Source organism: Suillus bovinus (assembly GCF_016758785.1).
Source record: "Suillus bovinus strain UH-Sbo-P2 chromosome Unknown EDB93scaffold_140, whole genome shotgun sequence".
Lineage (NCBI taxonomy): Eukaryota > Fungi > Basidiomycota > Agaricomycetes > Boletales > Suillaceae > Suillus > Suillus bovinus.
The window spans coordinates 26,245-52,652 of record NW_024542196.1 but is presented as its reverse complement, the minus strand read 5'-3'; the positions used below and the strand labels follow the sequence as shown (position 1 = coordinate 52,652).

Below are 26,408 nucleotides of genomic sequence, written 5' to 3'. Positions count from 1 at the left end.
CTGAGCTCATAGTTTTCGCCTTTCCGTGGTGCTCGTATGCTCATTGGCAAAGGATAGAGATTATCCCATTACATAAGCACACCTGCATACACGCCGACTCTCGCGTCGGTGCCTGGGAAAGTTACATACCGCGTGCTCTGCGACTGAGGCTTGCCAGGGGAGGTTTATAGCCATCGCGGTCCATGCCCATAGAGTCAATAAAACTCGATCAACTGTTTTTGAAAACCTTTTCAAGGTTATCTAGACATTTCGTGGGGAGAACAGACTGCCAAAAACCTAAAGCACGAAATATGTGAGACGAACAAGTACGTGGTATCGTACAACAGAATGGTTCAAAGATATGTGCCATGTAGTAGAGTGATACTGAATCATAGGTAAGGGCCTCACCAATCTATGATACATTACAGCGAAGGTTCTCTTGAGGTAGGGCACTGATTGTCTCTTCACAAGCGGCCAAGACCATATTTCGGCACATCACATCCATGGCACACCTCCTCCCAACTTGCGCAACACCGTCACAGTCCATGGAGATGCACATCTTCACGATTCTGGCAGCGCCATCAAAAAGAGCACCGTTGAACATAGATCCAGGCCCGTCTTTCGGTTCGCTTGTGCTAACGCAAGAGTGGAGTATGTGGCATAGATACCATGTTGCGTCTTTCCGCACTAGGGCTTCGAGCCTATCCTTTCTACCGAGCACAGTTCTCCGTTTGTGTAGATTTGACGCCTGCGATGATTCCGGGCCACGAGACGCTTCCTCTGGAGTTACATTACTGCCAATAGTCCCGTCGGTAGTTGCTGTAGAGAGCAAAGAGTCTAGCGCCCGAATCGACTCCAATGCTATGCGCTCCCTGATGCCAGCTGTATACCCAGAGTGGCGGGGTGATATCGAGTCTAACGTATTCAGCGCCTCGCCGAGAAGAGTCAAAAGGTCCGTACGAGGGTCGGGAACGATTGTTTGGCTGGGAGGTTTCGGCACCTTTTCGCTACCCTTGCGGCCTTTCGAAGATTTCTTAGCCAAGCTTGCGTCTAAATGGTGCATAATGTATGCCCGGGATACGGGAGTGAAACTGCATACAATAGGAACAAACAAGGTGTCGACGAGGCGGGACACAGCGGTGCTGCTGGAATTGCTGGTGTCTTGGTGGAAGAGAGCTGGAAGGGCGACACGCAAGACGTACACCAGGAGTGGGGAGGCCATTGCAATTCTCGTCTCGTTGAGTTCCGTTGGCACAGAAGATGTTGAAATATTTTGGAGGCCTAAGAATTTACCGATGGTGTTAATTGTGCGAGTGATCGCAGCCAGCAGGCCCGAGTTGCCTAGTGGTCCGTCACCTGTCTGCGAACTTACTAAGTTGAGAAGACTTTGGAGGGAGGTGAACGCTGCGGTGAGGGATGATGATGATTGGCCTGTCGCATTGAGGCATTCTTCCACTAGTCGTGAGTCAAGGGAAACGAGGCAAATATATGAGATTCGTACCTCCCCGTTTTGCAGACCAGTCATTGTCCTGAAGTTGAAGTTCCTGGGTTTTACCCACCTTCTTCGTTTTCTTCTTTGAGGGAACAGCGTCTGAGTCGTCTGGTATGTCCTTGGTCGCGTTTTGCCGCAGATGCACGAGTTCTACAAAATGATAGTAAGGCTTAGAAGGAACGATATTTGAAGACTCGAACGCACCTGTTTCATCCTCTTCCCGCTTTTGCTTCAAGGACTCGAGTTCTCTTTCTAGTGAGAGCGCATGATTCCTCCACGCATGCTCGTCAGACGTTTTCTGGCTATCGTCGGACAAAGAAAAATGCGACTGAAGGTCGAGGAGATGGCCTGCTTGATCATGTCATAAAAGTCTGTGAACGAATCTCAAAGCAACCAACTTGGAATGGACTGGTCCTTCGGCTTGTGTTTCAAGATGGTGATGGCCTGAGGAGGAAACAAGTAATGAGCTACTTGAACACTGACTTTGAGATGCTGACTGTACGATGGCAAAGCGGACTAAAAGCTGGGGCAAGACCGACATGGAGGCCTTGAATAATGACATCGTGTTTGCATGGTGTGGTACAGGCTCCTACCCACCACTGCTTCGAGGGTGAAGGCGGACTACTGCTACATTAGGATTTTGAGTGATCACGTGGTACAAACAATTTTTTGAAAATTTGCTACCACGTGATCACTCAATGTCGCAGTCCGCCTTCACCCTTGAAGCAGTGGTGGGTAGGAGCCTGGGTGTGGTACTATCACCTGATTCGGAATGCACAATCGATGGATAATGCACAATGCACTCCAGAGCTCACCACTCTACATATATTTCATTCGGAACAGCTGGTGGACAATTATTAGCATACATTCAATAATACTACCAATTCAAAATTTTAAAATCGGTGCTGTGAAGCCTTCCCGAGATGAAACATTGTGCGAGTGTGCCCAAAATGAGTGATTTTTGGACACTAAATCCAAGATCCACCCAGATCCCATTAACCTATCAACACAGAAAGTTCAAAATATGTGAAATGCACCATCCTGAATCTACTCCAGGTGTTTCTATGTCAATAGGACACCACCACAGCATGCTATTCGCGATTCATGAGCAAAGCGTGACGGTCAGGCTAGATTGGGAAATCACACTCTCGGCTTGGTTGAGTCTCCGCTTTCTTTGCATTCGGCAGAATCGGCACATACCAGCATCTGTTCCTTTGAAGACACCAGAGGACATTGTTACATTACAAGGAAGGATATTGCTACTGCTCTTTCGCTGTCAACCGAGGGCACGAAGTCTGAAATTTTAGAACGCATCAAAGGACACTTGGAGAATACTCCCGACCTACGCCAGGACCACCGCTTTTCTGGTCTTTACACATCTCGTGGAAATCGGGCACCCCATGAGTCAAACGGTCATGCTGGATCTTCAAGAATTGACCATACTGCTCCCATTCAAGCTACACCATCTCAGCAGCTCGTTCCAAGCATCAGTCATGGTTGTATTTCACTTACTTCCATGTTTATTTTGTTGCTGATAATGTCTGAATAGCTATGCATAGTAACGGCGCTCCCTTCTCGAGTCAAGCGGCACAGCAAATGAACGGTCCTTTACCCTTCCCCTCATTTAATCCACCACCTGCATACCCACTCCATTATCCAGGTCGCGAGACACGATTCATGCAGCCAGTGCCAGCCCCAGAAGGGGCTCGTCCTCTTCGAACTTCACAAGACCTCCCACCACAGCTACATGCTGGGCCGTCCACTGGCAGATACATGCCTTACCCCCTGCATGGCCTTCCTGCACCATTAAATAGAGTTTCAGCAAATAATGATCACTCAGCACATCCTAGTGTTTATTACTAGATATTATTCCCTCAATGAAATTTGATTTGGAGCTCGTTATTGAAGCTTGAAGTTATGAACGGTGCGGAACACTGGACTTTCATTCGCTTTGCACGCTGTCGGACTGTGAATATCATTGTGTATTGGCCGAGGTGCCGCGCGTGACATAGTGTGACGAAATTGTGCATTTCTATTGTGTTTTCGACACCTCAACTTCCAGTGCTGCCGCTGCAACAAGCTCGCAACAAAATTAAAAAATTCTTGTTGGGCCTAATGCACAGAGACCTAAAGTATACACTACAGTAGATCCGATACGAATATGTGTTGTTGTTGTGTTGCTATTCAGCAATAAGTGTAAATTGTGCATTTCCCGTCGAATGATAGTAGTGAGAAAAGAAAAGAATTGTAATTAGGTAAGTGAGATAAATATATTAAACTTCAATTCGGATCAATGCAAAAGAGAAGTTCTAAGATGTTCGAAGACAGGATGTCCTGACCCGAGTGAGCTGAGACGTTTGATGAGTTTGTCGAAGTGTTGCACAGGTATGGGAGGATGGGCTGGCACCTCCATTCTCTCTGGTGCAAACTTGTCCTTGATTTTCGATACATCCGAAACTGCATCACGTATGTGTTTATGGATGGTGGAGTAAATGGAATATGCGGAAATGGTAACCTCATTTTTGATGCGTTGATTGCGGTTATTATGGTAATAGAGAGAATGAACTATAATGATTGCGATGAGATCTTCTAAGAATCTACTAGCACACACCCGTCCTTGGCCATTGAATTTGATTATGAGTCTGGATTTTGAATTCAAGTGCCACTCCCAGAGGCCGCCGGCTGTTATCGAATGTTCGATTGTGTTGTTATGCGACTTGGATAGGATGTCCAGACCCGGAGGCTCGAGCAATGATATGCCTTAAGGAGCAAGAATCACAAGCACAATGATTGACAGTACGAGGGTGACTTCTCCCAAACACATGAGCCACCTCACCTTTTACCCTCCCTACCTCGTGCCCCAACCCTAGTCCCCACCCAAGGCAACTTGAATGAAATGGCCTTCAAAAGCAAAAGCGTCAAGCGTTTCAGCGTTCGCAATTTCCTCGCAGCGATCCTTCACCCATTCATGTCATCCCCAACTGACGCCCCTGGAGTGTTCACCCCGGCGGGCAAGCCTAGTCACATCGACGTAGGACTTTGGCACTCGCTGCTCTTTACCAGCGAGCTTTCCGCACAATGCAAGCTCGAACGCATGGTCTACGGCAAATGCACCATCGAATTTGAGCATGAGTTTTTGCTCCTCCATTTCCGTCATCCAACGCAACACCACGCTGTCGCCATCCTCACACTGGAGCGCACGTGTGCAGAAAACACCACTGGCTCATCTAGATCAGCCGGGCAGGCAGTCATAGTCTCGCCATCAGTATCTCCAATCACCGCTAAAGACACCATCACCCCAACCACCAGCTCCAGCTTTACTATCGATTCATACGTCACTCAGGAATTTGGTCCGCATAAGTATCTTTTCGAACTTGATTTTCCCGCTTCTGCTCGTCCGTCAGCGATGCAGGTATCCATTCTGCTGTGCGTGCTCAACAAGCATTCCCCAATGTACGAGTTGTTGCAGTACCAATGCTATTGGTACGCGTACACTGTTTGGGAGGCACTCAAGAAGCTTTTTCCTGAGCACGTGGAGAGGCCTCTGAATGAGGGGCGCTCTCGGTTTAAGGGGCAGCCTATCAAGAAGGCCGAGAGTGTTAACACGGTGTGTGAGCAGTATCGAGCCGAGTGGGCGCGGTTTGAGGAAGCGGCGGGAGAGAGGAGGAGGGCGAAGGAGGAGGAAGAGCGCCGGGTGAGTTGTTCTTTTTCTTTTTGGGATTGGTTGGGCTGTTTGCTTATCTGTTTCGGAAGGTGAGGATGGCAGTATTGGCGGAGGGACGGGCGCAACGTCAACCAGAGGTTGATGACGAGAGGAGGCAACGAGAGGAAGCGGAGAGGAAAGCAAACGAGGCAGAGAAGAGAGCAGACGAAGAGAGGAGGCAAAGGGAGGAAGCTGAGGCTGAACTGAACCGAATGCGAGCAAGAATGGCGGAGCTCGAGCGCCGCGCCGCGTGATACTGATTTAACGATTGCTTTTCCTCGTCATCAACATCCTCCTCACTAATAGATCCAATTGCAATGTACATTGCCATTAGAACATATCAGAATTGTCTCCGACTCTCAATCTGCATGTAACTTTGACTCTGCAGGAGAACTTAAGGGTTTACTACCAGTAACACTAATCCTTCCTTCAAGTTAAGGGCTGCATTAGCAAAGCATGAGGGAGCTCGAGCACGAGTCAAGGAACAGTGAACAATATATTGCGGAACATGAGTCATTATCGATAAACAACGAAGACGGGATGTGGGGGCATACGATTGTTGCACAACCAAGGATTCGAAGGGAGTTACAGCCTGAGAGGCCGAGTACGTACAACAGAAAGTCAAGGAAAGTGTAGCTGAGTCGATGATTTGCGAATGTACGAGATTCCAGTGTTGTGATCCCCGGCAGCCTTGGCATACCGGCCCAGGGTGTAAGTACTACTGTCCACCGGAACCATAAATAACACGATGGACAATTTCTGTCAACTTGTGACAGAACGAGAACAAAAGCTTTTCCCACTGACTAAGCGCCACAATTTTTTCCCATTCCCACGGGTGCGTTTGCAGGCGTTTGAACGTTTCTGTCCAAGAGAACCCTCTCCACTGACGTGGAGTCGGGGATTTGAATATACGTACTGTATGTTTTTAATATTGCCTCGGACAGATCTTCCCACACAAAGCTCCCAATCACTGAATTTAGATTTAATAAAAGATTCGGACCCAAGGGAATAATGACATACCATCTAATACACGACTGGCTGCTTGCCATTCCACCATCGTGGTTTCTCGTAATCTCACAGAAGCCTTCACCTCTTTGAGTTCGTGTTCCACCTCTTCAAGTTTGTGTTTGACTTTTTCGAGTTCCTGTTCCTATTCTCGTACACGCTTCCCCAGCACGTGTGCATCATGTATTAGTTCCTGAATCAGCCACCTCAATAACGAACAGATTACTGATTTTGGAAGGCGTACCTTCTCACGGGAAGAAATTTCCATTTTAAAAACCTTTTTGGTCGGAGAAGTGATAGTTCTGTTGAAGGTAAATGCAGTTTTAGGGGTTTTGTTGGCAGACACGGTAAGGTAAAAATCTTAGGAGTTTCTCGGAATTCTAACCTCAGGTTAGTCAGCTTTGATCAACTGCTTATTCACGCTGAAGATGATGTCATTCGCCTGAAATAGCAATCAAATCTTGGCAATGATGGGTGTAGGAGCGGCTTCGTGCAAAGGACGGGAACACGGACTTTAGGAAAACAAAATCGAACTGATAGTATTTCAAATTACGAAAAATTTGGTCTGGTGCGCACATACTGTAAAGAACGTTACCGTCGAATTCCGGTCCTTGGATGACGTCTCGTGCTGATCACTTCATCATCTTCGTCATAACTGTTTAACAACGGTTCTGTGGTTCCGCTGATCCCACCAAATTCAACACTCTTGGTATCTTCGAACCGGGTAGTATACGGCTGGTGTGATTCTGCCAATGCTAGGTGAGGGTAATACTGCCTGTACGAAAAGTATGCGAGGAGAAGTCCAAGCGTCGATCCACCCACAACGTCCTGCCAATGGTCTGAATGGCAAAATGAGCGATCTAACATTATTTCATAGAAAAGGGATCGTACGACGATAGTCCATAGTGCGCGAAATTGCCACTAACATTGCACCAGCAAGGGGAGCAATACATATCCACACTTTACTCTGAATTATGGTGGTCAGACACGCTAGACTGTTCACAGAGCAATAGGAACTTACGACATATCCCCGGGTGTCAAATAGATGCAGTTTACCGATCAAGTAAAAGGCGAGGAATCCGAGGCCTGCAAAGGACACTAAATGTAGACATATCAGATCGATGACAAGGAAAGATAACATTCGTCATACTGCTGGAATGACCGCTGGGGAAGCTTTTCCATCCATCTTCGAGTATCTTCGATACCGTCTGCGTACATATATCTACCGTAGATAGGCCAAAAAGAGGGTCTGCAGAGCCCGTCACAGGCTGACAGCGGGAGATTAAATCTGTAAATATCATAAGACTCGCCAAGTTGATCTATGTGCGTGAAACTGCAAGCTTACCTGGCCGAGGTCGTCCAACCGTGACTTTGACTAATTGTGTGATGGCCCTTGTCGTCGACAGAGAGAGGACCACTGTATCGGCATCAGCAGGCATAAGATGTGGCTACTAGGCTTAGGTACATACATCCCAGAGTGCTGTGGTGGAAATCCCACCATGACTGGACTGTCAAAAAATTGACGAAGCACTGAACCACAAATGGGATGCCGCAAGAGATGAAGCTAAGAGCCGTTGTCTGGTATGTCGTGAGTAAAAAAAACTTTGCCCATGTCCGCTGAGGCTTACCCCGACACGTTCATTGACAGCATAGCTGGTGGGTATGAAGTGAGCGTTGTAAGTAGGAACCTAGTCGATGAATAATACCCACGGATATCGTAATCTATAGAGGGTGTCTCGTTGTCATGAAGTCGAACCGAATGGAAGCATTGATACTTACGAGACATCAGACAGCGAAAACTGCCTCTTAAACCCAGAGACTCGGATGTAGTTGTCGATTGCCCAGAAGATCGCCCTGCGAGTTGATACAGTCTTTAGCTCTGGATCCTTCCATGCCTGCAACCTTCACAGCCAGGCTCCAAATTCTCACCAAAGGGCACCAGATATGATCCTTCGTGAAAAAAAAGACTACATGAGTTCAAGCCCAGAGTTCAACGATCAAGAAGTTCACCAGTCGGGGGCATACGACAGCATGAATCGCCGTAGACTTGGACGTAGTCTTTGGTGCTCTTGGCTCATGGCGTTTGGAATGACAGGATTCGACTCCAGAGTACTGGTAAGGGTTGCAGAGGAGGTGTAGTAGTCCGTCCGTTGTTTCATGGGAGCCTGGATATATTTATTGTCGACGTGGTACATTTCAGGTCTTCTCAGGTCGTCCTATGATCGATTAACCGCTCGTTCTCACACATGCACAGGTTTTATTCCTCGAAAGTCCATCTGCGAGCACGAAGTCCTGCCGGGAGTATCTCTTACATTCGCTTTACCAACACATTCGCCGTGTCATACGTTCCAGGACCAGGCAAGCATTCATATATTCATGTTCCGCATTCTGTATCCGAGTCCTCTTATCTGTCTAGTACCGGGAGTCCTTGTGTAATTTTAGAAACGCCTTGGGAATTGCGGCTTCATACACCCGGTACCACCTGCCCTCCTACATCCGCGGCTGTAGCCAAAGAACAAATCTCGGCGTCGTCGAAAGAACCGCCACCGTTGATAGTACCTAAAGAGGACGAAATACAGTGAGAATGTCCCGGTGTGCATACTAAACATGAAACACACCTCAGCGGTTCGCTGAGGTATAACAACGCGAAACAACAAGATTGTAAGCTACAACATCACGATAGAGACTGAAATGCCAGAGACGAAAAAGGAAGACGATGTCGATGTCGAACGTCTAACGCACCCCCTCAATGAGGCGATGAATGTGAATGCGACGAGACTGCAGAGGCCGCAAGACTTGGAAACAGCGAACATGAAAATCGATATGTGTGGATGATTGTGGATGATTGAAGAAGGCGTATAACTCCGTACTAGTTCTCAGATTGCACAGTATACTCAAAGCATGGACAATTCGCACACCATAAAGTTGCTAAGGATGATAATGTAATAGGCAGCTTAGCGACTGATTTAGATTCAATGCCACAAACAGCTGGCGTTGAAGTAATTGTCATTGCACGTATACAAATCCTGAAGTATGTGCTAAGGTCGAGTATTTCTTGCTAGTACTGAGGGGCAAATAGACTTTACTAGTGGCTCGAAAAGATGGAACTCTCTCGCTGCCCAGATGAACCAAAAAATGAACATGGTGACGACCACGCATCCGCTGACGACAGATGCCAGCAAGGCAACTGTCGTAGACTTGAAAGCATTGTACAGAATGGCAATTGCAAAGTATATCATCCTAATCAAGAATAAGGTAATCATTAGCCCGGTGATGGAGTAGCAATCCACCTACCCCCACATAAGCATTGCGTAGGGAAGACTGTGAATCGTGGCAAGGGCTCCCACTCCGAAAAATGTCCCCGTCATATGAGACAGAAAAACCGTCTGACAGAATTAGTTAGTAGGGAAAAAGTAGACGAAAGCGCAAGAACTTACTGCTTTGTCCGCTGATTCAAATCCATATCTTTGGTTTTGTCGCACCAACAAGACTGATACAATCAAAGAGCCAGTAATAAAGATGGTGGAGAGATAGGTGGCAATGATCCCGATCGACTGCGACTGGCTGATATTCACATTCGGCACTGCAAGGAAACTTACGTCTACTGCTAACATGACAGTGGACTGGAAATAATCAAATTACGAAGGAGGATGCTAACATTATGATACGTACATAGATCGTGATCCCAGTCCATTCTGTCATGAGGTTTTTGTTGAAGTCTTTCCACCGCGGCGTATTGATGCATTCATCCACCCACACTTTTCGAAGTCCTTCCAGGTGTGATTGTGGTGCCCAAAACAGCATGGCGTCGAAAGCGAAAGAAGCACTACTGGTCAATAGATGAAAGCTCTTGTCTTCTTCGTACACCGATTTATCGGCTTCAAGACGAGCACAGGGTAAACCGCAGAAATTGAAGAACTTGGCTCTATCTTCAGCATGAATTAGCCGTGAGCTAAGACGTCGAAATGAAAATTATACAGAAGTAATGCATGAATCTCGCTGTTGATGCAATAGTGAATCATAGATTGATCTGTGAATATAGTATTACTTACCGATAACACATGTAGAATGTGGGTCGTTGTCCAGAGCATTCTCTGGAGATATATAATAGCACTTTAGACTGTTACAGATGAAAACAGTTCAAAGGGGATCGCCATACCTTTCAGATGGTTTATTAACTCTAAGATTCTGGAAAGTTCATCTCCGTCAAAAGGCGACAAGGACGTGTCCGAAGTGATGGTCTCTGAATCACACATCGACAATTGAATCTAGGTGATAAGTACCTGTAATTGCATGCACGACAAGCTCCCTTAGTTCCTTGATGATCTTCGGTCTATCCATCTGATGGTCCGGGTAGCATTCGCAGTGCGTCCTGCTCACTCCATGTAGTATAGTCATAGGTTCTGAAGCCATATTAGAATAAAGATAAGTCTTGCAGGAAGTATGCAAAACTCGTACAAAATTGAGCGTGACAAACCAGTATTCAGACACCAGGGAATATCCTAGTGTTTATTCACATCAGCAGCATCATCACAAGTCCCGCGTAACGCACGAATATGGCTGAGATCGGTGACGCCCTGGAGCCCACTAAAAATATCAGAGTCCGTCTCTTGATTGCGATCGTGCAACCAAAAAAGTATCCGAGCTGTGTGGTCGACGAAATAATAATAACAAAACACTTGTGCACCTTGGGCTTCATTCTGCGCTAGTTGCACAACGAGCTCGATGTCGCCAGCTCCGAGATCCACTGATCGTGTTTGCGCTAGTTCGTATAACTCGTCTACGCATCCGTCGAGCAACTTGAACATGCTGTGATCCAAGGTTGCTTCTGTGAACACCCTCTGCGGAATATGTGAAAAGCGCGCATGGCCTTCATGATAGAATGCTTACCCGGCGGTCGTTGTACAGATATAGTACGCCTTCCGGGTGTACACATGACTGCCAATCACCGCTCAGCCACGGACATGATCTGGACCGTTTGTCATCCGCATGCGCCCCCTGGTTGTGTACTCACTCGTTGGGGAACTGTCTCTGGAGTGCTGGAATTCCATTGCGTCTTTGAGCTTTGTCTCTATATGCCGCCTCAAGATCGATACATTGTTGAGATAGATTGCATTCACGTACACAAGAGGACGATTCTCGTATCGTGACTCGGAAATGTCATTCGCAGCGAATGGCACAAGCTTTATATTGGTGTTTGGAACATTGTAAGAGCTCGTATTAGGAACTTGTGTAGGTGAAGTCGTCTGAGGGGGAATCCATGGCCGAGGCATAGGAAATGGCATTGAGGACAACACATCTTGTGTGCTGCTTGCTGCACTAGCTGAAGTTATTTGCTGGTTATGAAGTGGCAACGGTAAGTTGACCGGCCCGGGAGGACATCGCACAAATGAAGTGCTGGTCGGTACAGTACAGCAGTTTGCAGGAGAAAACGTCGTTGAGTCGGGATTACCGCGAATCTTTAACTTGGCCACAAAATGTCGAAAGCAGGTTGCGAGGATGCGGAATCTTTGGGAAAATAAAGTTATGAATGTAGTCAACACTTTGCATGAACTTTTTAAAAGCCTTAGTATCAACTTCGAGAACATGTTTGGTCGTGATGAGTTGAGCGGCACGCAAGGGCCATGACTCCGAATTCCGAGTCTTAACTAAATTTGAATTAAATGGTGGTTTTGACGACATCCTAATATTATTGCTCGCTTAATAGTCCTGGTCATGTAGCAAGGGACTACGAACTCCCTACTGCACAACGACGATCTTTCGAAGGATATAACCAAGAACTATACTCACGACGCAACAAAGTAGCATTTCGACTCGGAGCAGAGAAACAACATGTATGATCAAGTCAATGCCGAACAATGTCCTTGCAGAAGGTATTTAGTCAAGGTCTTATCCTCTGCAATATGTGCGCAGGTCAAAATTGTACTGATCGTCGCACTTTACGCAATTGCTTATGGGCCTCCATCGTCGAAAGGTCGAAGTCCAACATTAAGCTGTAGAGACATTCCGTCTATTTAAATCTGCGTCAACAAACAAAGAACAAGATAGGGCAAGCGCTTGCTTTGGAATAAATGCACTCTGTGCAACGACCAGAGACAGTGCGGGCGGCTTGTTATTATATAGGATTGCAGCAACTTTTTGTTAGACGACGGATATCGCTGCATTAAGGTGTTCCACATAAATTGCGCCATTGAACACTGGACCGGACAGCGTCAATCAAACTTGTACTGATTGGTCACTTGGTCCCAAAGCTTCTTGGTGTCTACCACAGCACGCAACCTCGAAGCAAGTAAGAACGCCCCACTCAATTTTCTACAGAACCAACAATGAGTAAAGAGAGCAGGAGGAAGCACGCAAAAAAAATTGAAGACAAAATCGCAACTCTTATTCGCAAGAAAATATATCCCAAGACTCACCGATTCAGACTGTAGGTTTCCCTCGGTGGGGGCGTCAGCCTATGCTTAAGCATCACAGGTATGTTATCACGTATTCGAGCCGTGATGTCGGCCCATGGCGTCCCAGATCCAAATGCGAAGGGCTGCGAGGTCGTGGGTTTGAAGGGGGTAGCTAGAAGGACCATGGAATCGATGTGCGCATTGAGCATGGCCTATGAATGTGTTATGTGAATACATGCGCGGAACAATGGGGAGATGGTACCTCATTCTCCTCTCCAGTGAGATATCCAAGTTTCTGACTCCATTCTGCACATGCGACACGGTCCTCAGACGCAGCGGCTTGAAGGAGGCGCAGCCAGCTGTCCATGAATTCTTTCGTGTACTCACGTGTTGCGCCAAAGTCTACTAGTGATAGCTGCGATGATAGTCGGTGAGATCGTCCAGGAAATTCAAGAAGTTGAAAATATGAAGCCCCAACATATGACACACACCTGTTGTGCCTTTGAGTCCCACAGAAAATTCGTGAAGTTAGGGTCCGTCTGCATGAGCCTGAACTGGAAGAGCTCCCGTAAGCAGAGCTCGATGATTCGCGATGCAATCTACTATGACATTCAACAGATGTATGCATGATCTATAGATGATGATAGGAGAAGTGCGCACCTCGTTCCGCTCTTCTTGCGGTAAAGCTCCAATTACAGCATCCCCAATGCTGACGCCTTCTACATACTCCATTACAAGAACACGCTCTGTGCTACCTGGCCACACCCATGGGACCTTGAACCGTACGTCTGCGCCAAGATAATCCGGGCTCCCATACCTCTCGAGGAAAGTTGCCTCCCGCGAGTAGTCGCATTCGTCAGCAAGTTCGTCTTTCATCACCTTTGATATTGAGATGGAATGCAGTGAATTGTTCGGATAGCAGGAAACGAGGCAAGAATGGGAGGTCAAATATTTAGCTCTGAGCATGAGGGAGATATAGAAGACGCACTTGAATTGTACGATCCAAGAACAACCCCCGCGGAAGCAAGCTTCCCGCAGTGAGCATCATTTTAACGTAGCCAAGGTCGCTCGCGATTGAGTTAGCAATGTTCGGGAACTGGATCTTCACAGCAACGCGTTGGCCGTCGTTGCTAGATGGACTCTGACTTGGAGCAAGGACAGCGTGATGCACCTGACCGATGCTCGCAGCTGCGAACGGTATACGACCGAATGATGTAAAATTATCGGCCCATGATTCCCCTAGGGATGTGCACAGCACTTGTTGCATCTGCCAGTCCGGCATATAGTGAGCGCTGTCTTGAACGCGGCGGAATATTTTGTCAACTTCTGGGGGTAGGAGGTGGGTATCTAGCGCCTAGATTAGCAGTGGACAAAATGATAAGAGATTGCTGATGAATGGGCACCTTGAATGCTCATGAACTGGCCGAGCTTTAGTGCAGCACCCCGCATCTGAGAGAGCTTGGATACCAAACGGGTTATGTTTGCTTCAGTTAGCATGACTGGTTGTGTGTTGTTTGCATGGGATGCAGTAGAGCGACGTAAGAGCTCGGAAGCAGCGCCGTACGAGAGCGATGCTGCAAGGCCTGTAACTGCAAGTTAGCAAAAGGTGAACGAAAGGATAGTAAAAAAAGTCGTACCGCCATAGTGAAATAACCGACCAAGTCTGGACGAAGGGACCTTGGATGATTGGAGGTTGCGTGAGAGTATAGGAGAGTCTATGGGTTCGGATAGGGCTTTTTCTGGGGGCTATGGGGTGGCAGCACGTTGAAATGAGCAAGAGGTCGACAGAAGTAACGAGCTGGCAGGAAGAATAGGACTAAAGACACACCTCTAAATCTGGGGGTACAGAACTTTCTATTTCGTTTTCAAATCCTGTGGGTATGGAAGGAGGACTAGAGTCGAACGTGACTTCGGAAGAAGACGCTATTTTCAAGGAACTCTCTGCCTCAAGTGGAATAGAAGAAACCGCAAGGCTGGGATGACTGTGTAGTTGAGGTTCTAAGGCAGACTCAGTAGAGAGAGGGATATTGGCAGTGGGCGAAAACTGCTCAGACGGGATATCCTCTTCAAACCGAGGCGGTGATGGTGTCAGTTCCTCTCGCCGTTCCTCGGGATGAGACAGGTAAGTATTGTTACTCGGGGGGTTGGTAAAAAACGCGTGATTTGTGCGTGATTTTGAAGAATCGTGGTTAGCTTGAGCATCACATGCAGGCTGTGATGTCAACTGATGCTCTTCTGTCTTGCTCTTGCGCAAAACGAACTCCGGAGATACAACAAGTCTGACAGTAAAAACCTGGGAGGCTCTGATCTGTGCTGCACGAACAGCAATATCTGTGACTGAGTGGAGAACGCAAAGCCATCCAAACGCAGGCCCAGGTGGCATCCACGACTAAAGTTCTGCTTCAAAAATCAACAGAAGGCACTGCACCGTTGCAACTTGCAGACTGATAGTTGAATTTGCACAGCCACATTAGCCGGGCCTTCAAGGGTCCGTTTCAGACCAAAGTTTCATAAGTGACCTTGCGGCGTTACGTCGAACACCTATCCTCGTACCACAACTGCAGGTCGTAGCCATGCAGAATCAAATCCACAGCCCCAACCTGGCTCGATATGTGATACAGAGGTAATTAAAAGTTGTCCAGATAATATGCCATTACTACATTTTACCCTGGTTTGTTATAGCTCCGACGTCATTTCTGACTTGCGAATCAATGTCTTTGAGGAGGGTCACGACAATGTCATGTGGTACAAGGTGCGACACCCCAGCGGTTCCTTCCTTCGCCCGCTCACCTGAATGAAGGAAAGGTTCCTAGGGGACGACGAGATCATTGAGCATGTTGTGGTGAGTTCCATCTTTCATGCATTACAACAATTCACATTCCCTCCGAAGCACAACCAAACATCAACAATCTGCTGGACAATTCACAAACCAAAGCGCGGGTGGTATATTCGCATCCGTGCACCATCATTTCCCCTAGGCGTCTCCATATCCCTCCTTCCTATTCCCCGCACGTCCCCTAATTATACAGACGCCGCGCTGTCCTTATCATGTCTTACGAACGCCCCCTCTACTATGATAGACTCACCCAGTACCTCGAAGATGTCCATAGATAGTACATCGACTGTGCACTCTTATCCCCCAACACCGCCCCCAGCCTCCATTATGATCACACCACCTACACCACAAAGCCTAAGTGCACGGTTGGAAGAAATATCCCCATCGCCCATTGCAGCACAGAAACGTCCCTCTCGTTCTGAGGCAACGCAGTTCTTGTTGGCACCACATTCTACACCGCACATCCCGGGGCCACATCCAGGCGAGCAGACATCGTTCATAACACGCACGCTGTCGATGTTCAAAAACAACAGGCCTTCACACTCTGCCTCATTCACGATCACGCAACTCAACCAGTCTAGTCCCAAACTGCCTAGTTCGGGACATCGAATATCCCAGGTCATTCCGATGACCCCGACGCCATTGTTAACCTTCCATGATCGTACACCGGTACTCACCTTGGCGTCGGTGACGGGTCTTCTCGAGATCAATAGAGCAGAAGAGCGTGTATTGGGAATTGATACGAGCTTTTGGATCGCTGTTGCCTTAGCTTATTGGGAGTTTTTGGAAGATAGAGAGGTGAGTATCTTGCCGATTGGCCCTAAAGCACCTGGTACCGTCCGTCTGTCACTGTCTCTTCGGCAGTTCCCTCCTTTACGCCGATTCTCTGAATATGATCGCTGACACAATCCTTGTACAGGGCTACCTGGCTGCAGTCAGTGATTAGACCCAGTCTCATATGCCAGTACCCTGCTGTTTAACTGTTATCATGCTATATTGTATCAAGTCATGCTGATCTGAACATTTTACCCCTGCGTTAGTCCGCAGGTTCGTGTTACATCTAGAGAAGGTCTGAATTTCCCTGTCGTTACATCATGTCGTTTGCTTCTCATATATTGCTCTTAAAATCTGCAATGCAGGTCTTGTCACAGCGACGACTGCTCTACCCCACCCACGTGCATCATATTACATGTATACGAGAGCCAGTCAATGTCAGGCACCACGCCCAGTGTGAAGCTGTCCTGAGTGGATCTATATTAATAGCAAGAACTGGCTCACTGGGCGTCGTCGCGAGCCCCGCGTTTGCACAGAATACGATCACACTGGTACGGACATAACATGTAATTTGCTACTATCAATGTTGTGAAAGAACCACTCAGGTTATAGAACGCTCTACCGGAAGGGATTGCCCTCCCAAAATGCTCCTGCTTACACTCAAGTACTTGGAAGGCTTTGGGTTGCGAAATCGTTCGAGACGTCGCACAAATATGATTAATCATGCTAGCCAAGCAAATCATTTGTAATTCCCACTTCAGGTATCCCTCACATGGCCGTCGTAGCTGCGGCTTTCCAGAGTTCTACAACTTCATGGTTCCATGAAAACTTCAAAGTTCCTGCCCGGAGTTGGACAACTTTCCTTGGCCATACTAAGCCTTGGCGTTAATGTTGAAGCCACTGTCAACAATGTCTTGCCGATCAATGAATCCTCATTCTATTCCAAAAATGTGTACAACTGATGCACGTCTCAGTAAGTGATCTTGAATGCGTTATATATAAAAGATCAGTTTCGAACAAGCCGATTTAGACACTCCCAGTGGCTTCTTCATCCTCAAACAGCTTGAGATTCATACCCTGCGGAAACTGATCCAGAAGAAAGTCCAAAAAATTTCTTCTGTGCTTTCCTAACCATGCAAGACAGCCAACGATGGCCATCTCGTCTACCCACTTACTGAGGGTTTGGCCTAAAGTACTCCCTCCCGGCGACGGCTCGTATCCCACATCTCGCAGCATCACTTTCATATTCGAGAAAAGCAATTTTGAATGCTCTTCTGACATCTTGTAAAAGAGCCGGGCCTTGGGCCTCTCGCGCGGCTGCGAGGAATATGGTTCTGGTAGGGACCCTAGCATTGTGCGACCAAGACCTTCGATTAGGAATGCGGTCAACCGGTAATAGCGCTGACTGATGAGATTGGTAGTCGGCCCAGTCATGCCGCATATTTCTCGTAAAAAATATGCCAGGTGAAACCCGGAAGAGAGAGATGATGGCGAAGCGTGCTCATACATAGACCGCATGAAACTCCTAACACTTTCATCTGTTGGGGTGTCTTTTTTGAATAGTCTTGACAAGATTTCGGAGGCCTGTGGGCTAGTACACGAGAGTGTATGCCACACTGCTGGGCTGCTTGACGCACGTGCAAGAAAGCTCACTACAGTGACTTCATCTTGGAGCTCTTCCAAAATCTCTTCACCTTCAGACATCACCGCGCCAAGTCTGCTCATGTAAGGTATCATGAATTGGAAGAGTTGAGAAGACGACTCGTCGGAAATCGAAGAAAGCAAGGGGGCGAAACTGATGCCCTCTCCTTCAGGCATCTCATCCTCCGATTCTTTGCAAACCTTGAAAGCCTTCTCGACTTCTCGGTTGATTTCGTCTGCGAATGACGTGGGCTTTGCTTTCTCCATGATTTTAAAGACTAGGTGTGCCCTGTCATATGCCGTTTCGAACCGCCTGCTACCCGTGCATATCTGCATTAGAAGCACATAGAGCACTACATCAACGAGTGTAAGGGCGTCAACTTTCGGGTGGAGGACAGCTTCTGGCGACTGTAATGGTGGGCGAAGAGCTGACGCTTCTGTCTCCATGGTATCCGTCAATCGCGCAATGAGCGGAACGAGCAGCTCGCTCGCAAGGAAATTGGCTGGCAAACTCCGGAATACACGCACGGTGCGGAGCGCATTACTCTTTGACAGGAAGGTCAAAGAGCCTGTCTTCGTCACATTGACCAATAGAACGGAATTAAACTCCAATGTCTGAGGTCGCGATAGTTTTGTAATCTTGAACACAAAACTGTCATTTGCCCCTTCCTGGGAGGATCTGTAACGTGCAAGCGCCATTGCGGATTCGGAATTCATGGGTATAGCACGTTCTCCACTGGTGTAAATTGGAGTTGCTGGTGCTGGATTCACGTGGAGCAAGGAGCTCACGAGCGAACCCGGCTTTGCGTATTTTTTTATGTCTGGGCGTAAGACGATATTGCACAAGACAATAGCAATGCGAGGGCTGACTACAAATATGCGGTGAAGGCCAGGGCAGCCACCTCCTAAGCCTTCCCATAAACCGAATCCGTTGTGCGTGAGGATAAATTCTTCCCCTTCCGCAGCCTCCCAGATACTGAAGAAGGCGTTGTTCGCGTGAGTGTGGTAAGTGTAAGCTGGGTAGTTTTCGACATCAGGTGGAATATGTGATTCAGTGATCATTTTTAGAAGACCTTCTTCGCCGTACTTATCTACGAGTTCCGCGGCATCTCGCATGATATCTGAATGTGATGTGTCCAGGTAGTATCTGAGGAAGTATAGCCATACGCCGATAGAAGATTGAATACCCTTCGCCTTCATGAAGGACTCAATCCACTGACGGCTCCTTGCGTTCTCCGGGTGATCTGCTTGGAAGTAGGCGCCCGAACACGATACCTTGCGATAATGCATGATGAACAGAAACTTCCGCAGGAGCTCCAACGGCCTCCGCTTCAGAGTGAAAGTACCCTGAGGAAGCACTTTATGCAAGTCCATGATAATGGAGGCTGCATGACGTTCGAGGTCCGCTAATTTCTCCTCTAGTTCGTTGATGTTACGGGTGTTTTGGACATCCTGGTAGAAATTCGGTACGCCGTAAACCTTTCCAATAGGACGAATGTCAAGGCTACCCGTAGCAATGTCATAGTAGTGGACGTATTCAGGATCAACACCTGTGCGTCGAAATTCTTTTTGTCGTTCTGTTTTGGACCTGCAAAGAATATCATTCAGTGTTCTGGTCTAGTGTCTACACGCAGAGTGCTCGAGAGGACTCTGAAAACGCACTTCACAGGTCCGACTTGGAATCTTCTCAATATGAACCGTGGAATGAAATGGTGGTATTGTGTCGTTGGTGCACACCGTGACAGACTCGGAGAGCCGTCTGTCTCTTGGGCTTCTCCTGCAGGCTCTGTCCTGGCTTGTTGTTTGGGTGTATTCTTGCGACGTCGTGTCATTCTGTAGAGTTAACGAATCCAAGAACTATAAGCGCTGACTCGCGCTGAACACGCCATGTCCATGTGGCCTTGTGGCCGCGTTGTTAAAGGGCATGTAGTACTATACCTTAATTATGTGATTGATGAAGTTCAAATCAAAACTTCGTTTCATCTAGTGACCACCGGGTATCCATCTATCACAGATGAGGCCATTCAAGATCGTGAAAGTTATCATAGGTCATACTCTCGGTATCCGGCGAAGTCATAGTGCTCACGAAAGTTAGAGCATATCAAGTTCGCACGACATTCAAACCAGTTACCCAGTCTTAAATATTGGAATCCTCAATGTGTTGCTCACTGAATCTAAGTAACGTTGTACTACCAAATATACCTACTATTATATGTTCCACTCTCTCCTTTACAGTGCCCTGGTAATGCATCGGTGCGGAGAAATTGCGAGAATATCACAGGTAAGCATCGAGAAGGCACTTCAAATCACTATTTTGATGACAGAAATGTACAGATACTTATCGACAACAAAAATCATCTTATCTATCTTTCTACTGGGCTCCGATGTGCATTGACCTTTGGGGTTCTAACACGATAAGAACCAAGGCACCTGCCGGTGGGAGGTCAGCAGATGTGAAGTGAATATCCTCCGTTAGGTTACTCACTGCCAGTCATCCATCATCTTACCGAGTACTGCATGATAAAGTTTGACATCGTGCTTGACTTTTAGATTAGGAGATCGGTGCTTGCTGTTTTCCGAAACTGAACATTGTTAATGAAGTCGCTATGAGTGGAAAATGACGCCACAGACCACTAATAAGGAGTAACTTGAAATAGTATTTCTCACCATGTGACCGGTAATCCATACTATGGGAGAATATGGGTGCAAGGTAAACGCTTGGATGCACGCTTGGACGGCTCTTGCGTCAAAGCGAACACCATAAACCTCACAGGCCAAATACGCCAATAGACCATGGACTTCATGTCAAGATATCCAGTGCCTAATAAAAGGGATGAGCTTTGCGGATTACCGTAAGAATATGTACTTCACTGACCCAAAAAGCGACTAGTGCAGTTTTGCTAGCGATTGAGCTAAAACTGAACATAAAATGCAATCGCAAAGCACAAGAGTGTGAGATGAGGGGTGTGGAAGTTAGAAATTTGAAGTACCTATTGTTGTGTCGACGATCGAGATCCAAGTGCCCGGTCAACTGGCGTATCTTTGTAGACTCCTGGAAGAATTGGCTGTCTTTCTCACTGTCAGTGTACGGCCAATGAAGCTATACATGGAAACGCCTCTGAGGACTACTCCGAAGTGCTAATATGAAACACTCCACCAAGTAAACATGAAACTCACAGCCTGTCGCATGTCACAAGTTGATTGGTCACCGTTGTGGGATTCGATGGCACATTTATGACATCAAGCTTCTCGACAGTACTGCGAGTTGAGGATCTGTGAGAATCGTGACAACGTCGGTATCCTATGCTATGTAAAGCATATATTTTGACGAAACCTAACTTGTCCGTGTTGGTTGTGGTAGGATACACCAAGCCTGATTAGGTGACTACAGTTTCTATGATCAGCAAGGGGACCGGCTGTGAGTTCAGTAAGAGAAACTTGCCTACCTATCTGTCATATGATAAGTAGTCGAGGAGGTTTAAACGTAGAGTTAGAATCTGAATTCATCCGAATACGGAATGTTTAATTGCTGACTCAGACACAAGAAGCAATCTCAGCAAAGCCTCAATCCTTGTTTTCCCATTCTCCATGGCAGAACCTGGTAAAATGTAAGGGGGCCGCAGAACTTGCAGAAGTTCGAAGGCTCATTTTCAGGAATCCGGTGTGTTCTTATAGTGTATAATCACACGTAACATGATATATCATGATATAGCAGGCTAGTCAAGGAGCGATAAGGGAGTGCCAGACTGATGCGGCACGCTAGAGAGAAAAATTCCAATGCTCATGGCCACCATGGTGCCTGAGCGCTTTTTCTGCACTTATATGCTTTGATATCAGCAAATCTATCAGACAAGTTGATCCCCACGCTGCGTTTTAGCACACACCTTTTCGTCCATCGAATCCTGGTAAACACCTGCTCGTGAGTGTTAATATGCGCATCAAGGAATACATGCTGAGACAGTGGCTACTTGAAATCCTCAGGTAATAGCTATGGCCGCTGAAGAGAAACAGACATCAGAGATCATTGCTAAGACGCAGGACACTTCGGCAATTACGCCCGGCCAGAAGTTTAAAGGACACACGAGTCGTGTTTGGGGCGTCATACACCTACCAGGCGGTCAACGGATCCTCACTTGTTCAAGTGATGGCTCACTGCGGGTTTGGGACTTGAAGAGCGGGGAACAGATCGGTGAACGCTGGCGGGACGGAGTAAGCCCGGTGTACACCATAGCGTTATCTCCGGACGGCAAGACAGTAGTTAGTGGGAGTGAAGACGGTGCGGTAAGGTTGTGGAGTGTCGAGACTGGAAAGGTCATCGCTAAATGGACGGGGCACACACAGAGCGTGTGCTCTGTCTGCTGGAGTCAAGATGGCCAGCGAGTGTTAAGCGGGTCTAATGATGGGACTGCAAGACAATGGGATGTGGAGAAGGGAGAAATTATCCTCTCACCAATAGAGACAGGACACACCTACGTGGGCGCAGTTGTCTATTCGCCAGACGCGTCCATGATCGCGACAGCTGGATACCACGTCGCCGAGTCCCCGGTAAAGATTTGGGACGCAAAGACAGGAAAGCTAGTCACGACCCTCGAAGGACACACACGTTCAGTGAATTGCTTGGCTTGGGCCGCTGACGGAAAGACTCTTATATCCGGGTCAGTCGATCACTCAATTAGGACATGGGATACAGCCACCTGGCAGCAGACCGCAATTTTGGATGCGCACACCAGCTTTGTCCGTGCCATTGCTATCTCTCCAGATGGCCGGATCCTTGCAAGCGCATCATACGATAGGACAGCGCAATTGTGGAACCTCGACAAGGGCAAGCCCATCAGTTCGCCCTTCAAGCATGCGGATAGAGTGACCTGCGTGGCATTTTCGGCAGACGGAAAGCTGCTTGCTACTGGTTGCTATGATCACAACACGTATACATCAGATGTGTCTGCTCTCCTTCAAGAAGATGCTGGCCAAAACGAATAGATTTAATTGTGAGTTGAAAGAGTCCTCACGTTTTCCCTACTTTTGCGCTCATCCTTACAATTTGAAAAAAAAAGTGACAAGCCGTTACCCGATGCACATGGTATATCTAATCCAACGTGCATCCTGTGTGTGCTACTTTAGCGCCATCTTCCACTTATGCGATCTCCTACCTTCTTCCACATCAACGGTTACTGCTGTAGCATCCCCACCAGTGCAATCTCATGTCACCTTCCGCAGCTGTAACATGCTGCATTCTGAATTTCTGGACTCAGTTTTTGTTTCCTGTATGTCCGCTGAAAATCCTGATTATGCTCATTAGTGTACAATCCCCGTCATTCATGCAAGTACCTATTCTCTCCTCTCTCGCTGCATTCGCTATTAGACATATAATTTCTTGTACATCAGTACTCTTGCGTCAACCGCCCGTACCATGCGCTGTTTTATTATACATATAACATATACTCCGTTGTTACAACATGTAGATATATATGCCATGTTTAAATATCGCCAGGATGCTTATCGTTCAAACGTGCGGAAATGTTCGGCCTTGAATTTGAAATTTATTCACCTCCACTATAGTTGTTATCGGCGAGGCTTGATCGCCCTCCGAACTTCGATTCTTCTACACATCAAATTAAAACCACTTCCATCAATATCATAAAAAAGATGCACCAGGCAACACCTCGCCTTTTTCCTCGACTGGGTCGGGGAACCAGAGTATAGACCTGCGCCCTCTTGGACGCGAGTGCGAGAGCGCAAAGTCTCAAGACAGTGAATAGAGTGTAGACAAAGGGGCTCGAGCCCACACTTGGTGGAATCATAGCTTCCCACTTGCCATCACACAAACTTTCCTTCCAATATTTTACCAGGTTCGCTGCTCCAATGCCTTGGGGTTTCCTAGTTAAAGAGTCGAGCAATGCCATACAACGATACACATATAAATGACGTCAACAAGGCAGGTAGTACATGAAACCACTAAAGAGATGGATCCGTACACGTTACGCAATCCCTGAAACCACGACAAACTACACGTCAGATTCAATGGAAGCCCCGGTGGCGCTCCACGACGGTATACAATGTGATTTGATCTGTTTCGCGATCCAGGAGGGCAGGTCAGAAATGTGCACATCATTGGAAGCCAGTACCGGCCATGTGGATAGAATCAAGATAGCGACCCAGATGGGAGATATAATTGAGATGGTGATGACGCCAGAAGTGTTGAAAATCACGATGGATAATGCTGCAGCAAAGAATGTCATTCTGTCAAATAATGAGTCGCTACCGCCCTATAGTTTGACTGGAAACGCACCCCCAAATCAGAAGAGCGAATGGGAGACATAGCATGAGAGCAAGGCCTTCGAGGCCGAGCACAGAAGCCGATATCCCTTCCATAAACGAGGCCTGAATGTAAAGAATGGAGATCAAACAATCAAAAGAGAACTTACCACGCTTTTAGCGGAGTCTCGCCGGCTGTCGTTAACTTGTCCAGCTAAGACTAGCGAGACCACTAATGAACCCAATACACAGAGAGTAGACATATAGGAGACGAGAGTCGCAGCCTTTTGAGTCTCGACAGATGATATCGTGAGAAAGCTGATATCCACAGCAAGCATCACAGTAGACTAAGATAGACCTCGATTACGTTGCCAATATGAAGCAGAAGTACAACTCACAAATATCGTGTATCCATTCCACTCATTGTTGAGTCTGTTGATAAAATTCTTCCATCGCGGCTGAACGATGGTAGAATCGACCCAGATCTTTTGAAGAACCTTGTTGTAAGCGTTAGGGGATCCAAACAGTATAAAATTCATGACGCGAAGAAGGATATTGTTTGAGTGGGTGTTGGTATCTCTGTACAGAGACTGGTCCGCGTTAAGCCGGGCACCCGGTTGTCCACAGAAATTCACAAATTTGACGTTGCCTACGAAAGTGATCAGGAGGCGTGATGCACTTCCAATCAGCTAGAGCTCACAGAATTCTCCCATAAATCGAGCTGAAAGTTGTAAAGATGTAAGGTAAACAACCGGGCTTCTATATGCTCATTGCTTACCAACAATCCATACAGAATGCTCATGCGGATACTCAATGCCAGCACTGTCTAAAAACCCATCAACAACGACCACCCACATCAGGGAATACCTTACCCATGAGAGGATCCATAAGGCTGAGCATGCTTGCAACCTCTTCCGAAGAAAAAGGTGTCAAGGATGTGTCAGAGGTGACATTGTCTGTTACGAGCTTTCCAGCATAGCGTGAAACATCTGTGAATCTTTACCCACCTGCCTGGGTATACATAACAATTTCTCTGAGTCTCATAACAACAACTTTTGGAAGGGGTCGCTTGTTTGGATATAGTTCGACATGTAGCCTGTCAAAATCATGATGATTACCACAAGGTCAAAATAGGCTATCACAAAGTTTCAGCGCATCGACTTCGGTCAAGTGAGAAAATATGCATACTCAGGCCGCACGAACCAGTACTGTGATTCTAGTGCGTATCCTGGGAGCGGCGCAATGAAAGAAGCTTGAATGGAAGATAGTTCCCAGAAAAGACTCACTGATATGATCACCGCACTTCACGCCTCGGACGTTACCAATGAGATCACTGGGTTTGTGAGCTTCGAACCACAAAATGATACGTCTGTCGTGATCGGCAAAGTAATAGCCCCATTCTTCGTGATGCCCCTTCATGAGCTCCAATACTAACTCGACGGATGAATGGAGTTTGATGCCTGCGCTTTTTACTTCATTGTACGCCCTCTCGACAGCCTCACCTATGTTGGCCACCATTCCAGGTGCTCGAATATCAGCATCAGTAAAAACTCTCTGATGGGAAATATGAATCAAAGTCACGCAGAGGTGGATCGTAAACATACTTTATACGAGTGATAGAAAAACAAAGCGCCTTCCGGATGGGTGAGCGGTTCCCACCCGGACACCAAAGCAAGTTCCCTACCAGTCCCTTTCAATCTTATTGTTCACTCTCTCACAAGCATGCTTACTCTGAACAGTCTAAAGGACCTTTCGGAACTTCGTACACAGCACAATCACCTTGACTGTAGCTATGGATTAGAGAGGCGAATAACTCGAAAAACATGATGTGCATACAATTCAATCCTATCCTATCATATCGCTTAATTTGTCCGGGTGTGGCAGGAATTAGAGTGACACTATGTATCGGCGCCACATTGTGCGGGGGCATAGCGGTACTCGTGGTGATGCTGGGCTTGGGCATAGGAATAATCGATTGCGCACAAGAATCCAGGGACTGGATACTGGAGGCCACGCCAGTGCGCCCGTCGCTTTGCTGAGGTGGAGGTACAAACGATGGTACAGCGAGTGTCACAGAAGCTGGTGTCTTTTGATTGATGGGTGCCGGTTGAGAACCCAACGCTAAATCTGGTTCTCGAAATATTCTCTCATTTCCACCAATGATGGCTTGACAGCATCGAAACACTCGCCGAAGGACAGAGAAGATACTCGGATATGACTGAAATGCGATAGTTCTGATGATAAGCCTCAACCAGGAGATAAAGGTCCGCATGTAGCCTCTAGGTATCATCATATCCGAGTCGAAGAAAATGGAATTACATAAGTACG

At 47.2% G+C, this 26,408-nt stretch overlaps 9 protein-coding genes across 9 annotated transcripts; 3 read left to right on the top strand and 6 right to left on the bottom strand.

Annotated features, from left to right (window-relative positions):
- Window positions 1-391: 391 nt before the first annotated feature.
- Window positions 392-2,102, bottom strand: EDB93DRAFT_1340911 (uncharacterized protein; the record flags this gene model as incomplete). The annotated part of the gene is made up of 5 exons (XM_041455464.1): window positions 1,974-2,102; window positions 1,870-1,915; window positions 1,676-1,819; window positions 1,481-1,621; window positions 392-1,434 (listed from the first exon to the last, which is right to left on the bottom strand). The coding sequence occupies exons 1-5, from the start codon at window positions 2,031-2,033 to the stop codon at window positions 392-394; spliced, it is 1,434 nt and encodes a 477-aa protein (XP_041301201.1). The 5' UTR covers window positions 2,034-2,102.
- Window positions 2,103-4,367: 2,265 nt separating this feature from the next.
- Window positions 4,368-5,580, top strand: EDB93DRAFT_1235117 (uncharacterized protein; the record flags this gene model as incomplete). Its single annotated transcript, XM_041451348.1, has 2 exons — window positions 4,368-5,169; window positions 5,238-5,580. The coding sequence occupies 2 exons, from the start codon at window positions 4,368-4,370 to the stop codon at window positions 5,426-5,428; spliced, it is 993 nt and encodes a 330-aa protein (XP_041301200.1). The 3' UTR covers window positions 5,429-5,580.
- Window positions 5,581-6,770: 1,190 nt separating this feature from the next.
- On the bottom strand, window positions 6,771-8,374 carry EDB93DRAFT_1256845 (phosphatidic acid phosphatase type 2/haloperoxidase; the record flags this gene model as incomplete). Its single annotated transcript, XM_041454012.1, has 11 exons — window positions 6,771-7,018; window positions 7,071-7,146; window positions 7,201-7,277; window positions 7,330-7,467; window positions 7,525-7,596; window positions 7,649-7,757; window positions 7,808-7,832; window positions 7,890-7,901; window positions 7,959-8,033; window positions 8,109-8,129; window positions 8,190-8,374. The coding sequence occupies 11 exons, from the start codon at window positions 8,372-8,374 to the stop codon at window positions 6,771-6,773; spliced, it is 1,038 nt and encodes a 345-aa protein (XP_041301199.1).
- Window positions 8,375-9,166: 792 nt separating this feature from the next.
- EDB93DRAFT_1269771 (uncharacterized protein) lies at window positions 9,167-11,464 on the bottom strand (the record flags this gene model as incomplete). Its single annotated transcript, XM_041454304.1, has 11 exons — window positions 9,167-9,565; window positions 9,617-9,802; window positions 9,852-10,108; window positions 10,158-10,178; window positions 10,232-10,273; window positions 10,339-10,422; window positions 10,463-10,681; window positions 10,732-11,020; window positions 11,070-11,148; window positions 11,194-11,250; window positions 11,304-11,464. The coding sequence occupies 11 exons, from the start codon at window positions 11,462-11,464 to the stop codon at window positions 9,470-9,472; spliced, it is 1,491 nt and encodes a 496-aa protein (XP_041301198.1). The 3' UTR covers window positions 9,167-9,469.
- Window positions 11,465-12,374: 910 nt separating this feature from the next.
- Window positions 12,375-14,957, bottom strand: EDB93DRAFT_1269767 (ABC1-domain-containing protein; the record flags this gene model as incomplete). Its single annotated transcript, XM_041454303.1, has 9 exons — window positions 12,375-12,491; window positions 12,596-12,786; window positions 12,837-12,989; window positions 13,066-13,173; window positions 13,235-13,453; window positions 13,563-13,921; window positions 13,978-14,157; window positions 14,212-14,320; window positions 14,403-14,957. The coding sequence occupies 9 exons, from the start codon at window positions 14,955-14,957 to the stop codon at window positions 12,392-12,394; spliced, it is 1,974 nt and encodes a 657-aa protein (XP_041301197.1). The 3' UTR covers window positions 12,375-12,391.
- Window positions 14,958-15,079: 122 nt separating this feature from the next.
- On the top strand, window positions 15,080-16,409 carry EDB93DRAFT_194815 (uncharacterized protein). Its single transcript, XM_041455654.1, has 3 exons — window positions 15,080-15,326; window positions 15,375-15,416; window positions 15,465-16,409. Exons 1-3 carry the CDS (start codon window positions 15,222-15,224, stop codon window positions 16,311-16,313), a joined length of 996 nt encoding a protein of 331 aa, XP_041301196.1. The 5' UTR covers window positions 15,080-15,221; the 3' UTR covers window positions 16,314-16,409.
- A 644-nt stretch (window positions 16,410-17,053) lies between these two features.
- EDB93DRAFT_1235100 (uncharacterized protein) lies at window positions 17,054-19,944 on the bottom strand. Its single transcript, XM_041451347.1, has 2 exons — window positions 19,488-19,944; window positions 17,054-19,413 (listed from the first exon to the last, which is right to left on the bottom strand). Exons 1-2 carry the CDS (start codon window positions 19,655-19,657, stop codon window positions 17,211-17,213), a joined length of 2,373 nt encoding a protein of 790 aa, XP_041301195.1. The 5' UTR covers window positions 19,658-19,944; the 3' UTR covers window positions 17,054-17,210.
- Window positions 19,945-21,640: 1,696 nt separating this feature from the next.
- Window positions 21,641-22,873, top strand: EDB93DRAFT_194771 (quinon protein alcohol dehydrogenase-like superfamily). The gene is made up of 2 exons (XM_041455653.1): window positions 21,641-21,744; window positions 21,807-22,873. The coding sequence occupies exon 2, from the start codon at window positions 21,816-21,818 to the stop codon at window positions 22,803-22,805; it is 990 nt and encodes a 329-aa protein (XP_041301194.1). The 5' UTR covers window positions 21,641-21,744; window positions 21,807-21,815; the 3' UTR covers window positions 22,806-22,873.
- Window positions 22,874-23,642: 769 nt separating this feature from the next.
- On the bottom strand, window positions 23,643-26,373 carry EDB93DRAFT_1109131 (uncharacterized protein; the record flags this gene model as incomplete). Its single annotated transcript, XM_041447925.1, has 13 exons — window positions 23,643-23,702; window positions 23,951-24,065; window positions 24,115-24,206; window positions 24,251-24,427; window positions 24,479-24,729; window positions 24,781-24,801; window positions 24,859-24,906; window positions 24,953-25,036; window positions 25,088-25,176; window positions 25,284-25,332; window positions 25,367-25,634; window positions 25,685-25,760; window positions 25,811-26,373. 13 exons carry the CDS (start codon window positions 26,371-26,373, stop codon window positions 23,643-23,645), a joined length of 1,893 nt encoding a protein of 630 aa, XP_041301193.1.
- Window positions 26,374-26,408: the final 35 nt, after the last annotated feature.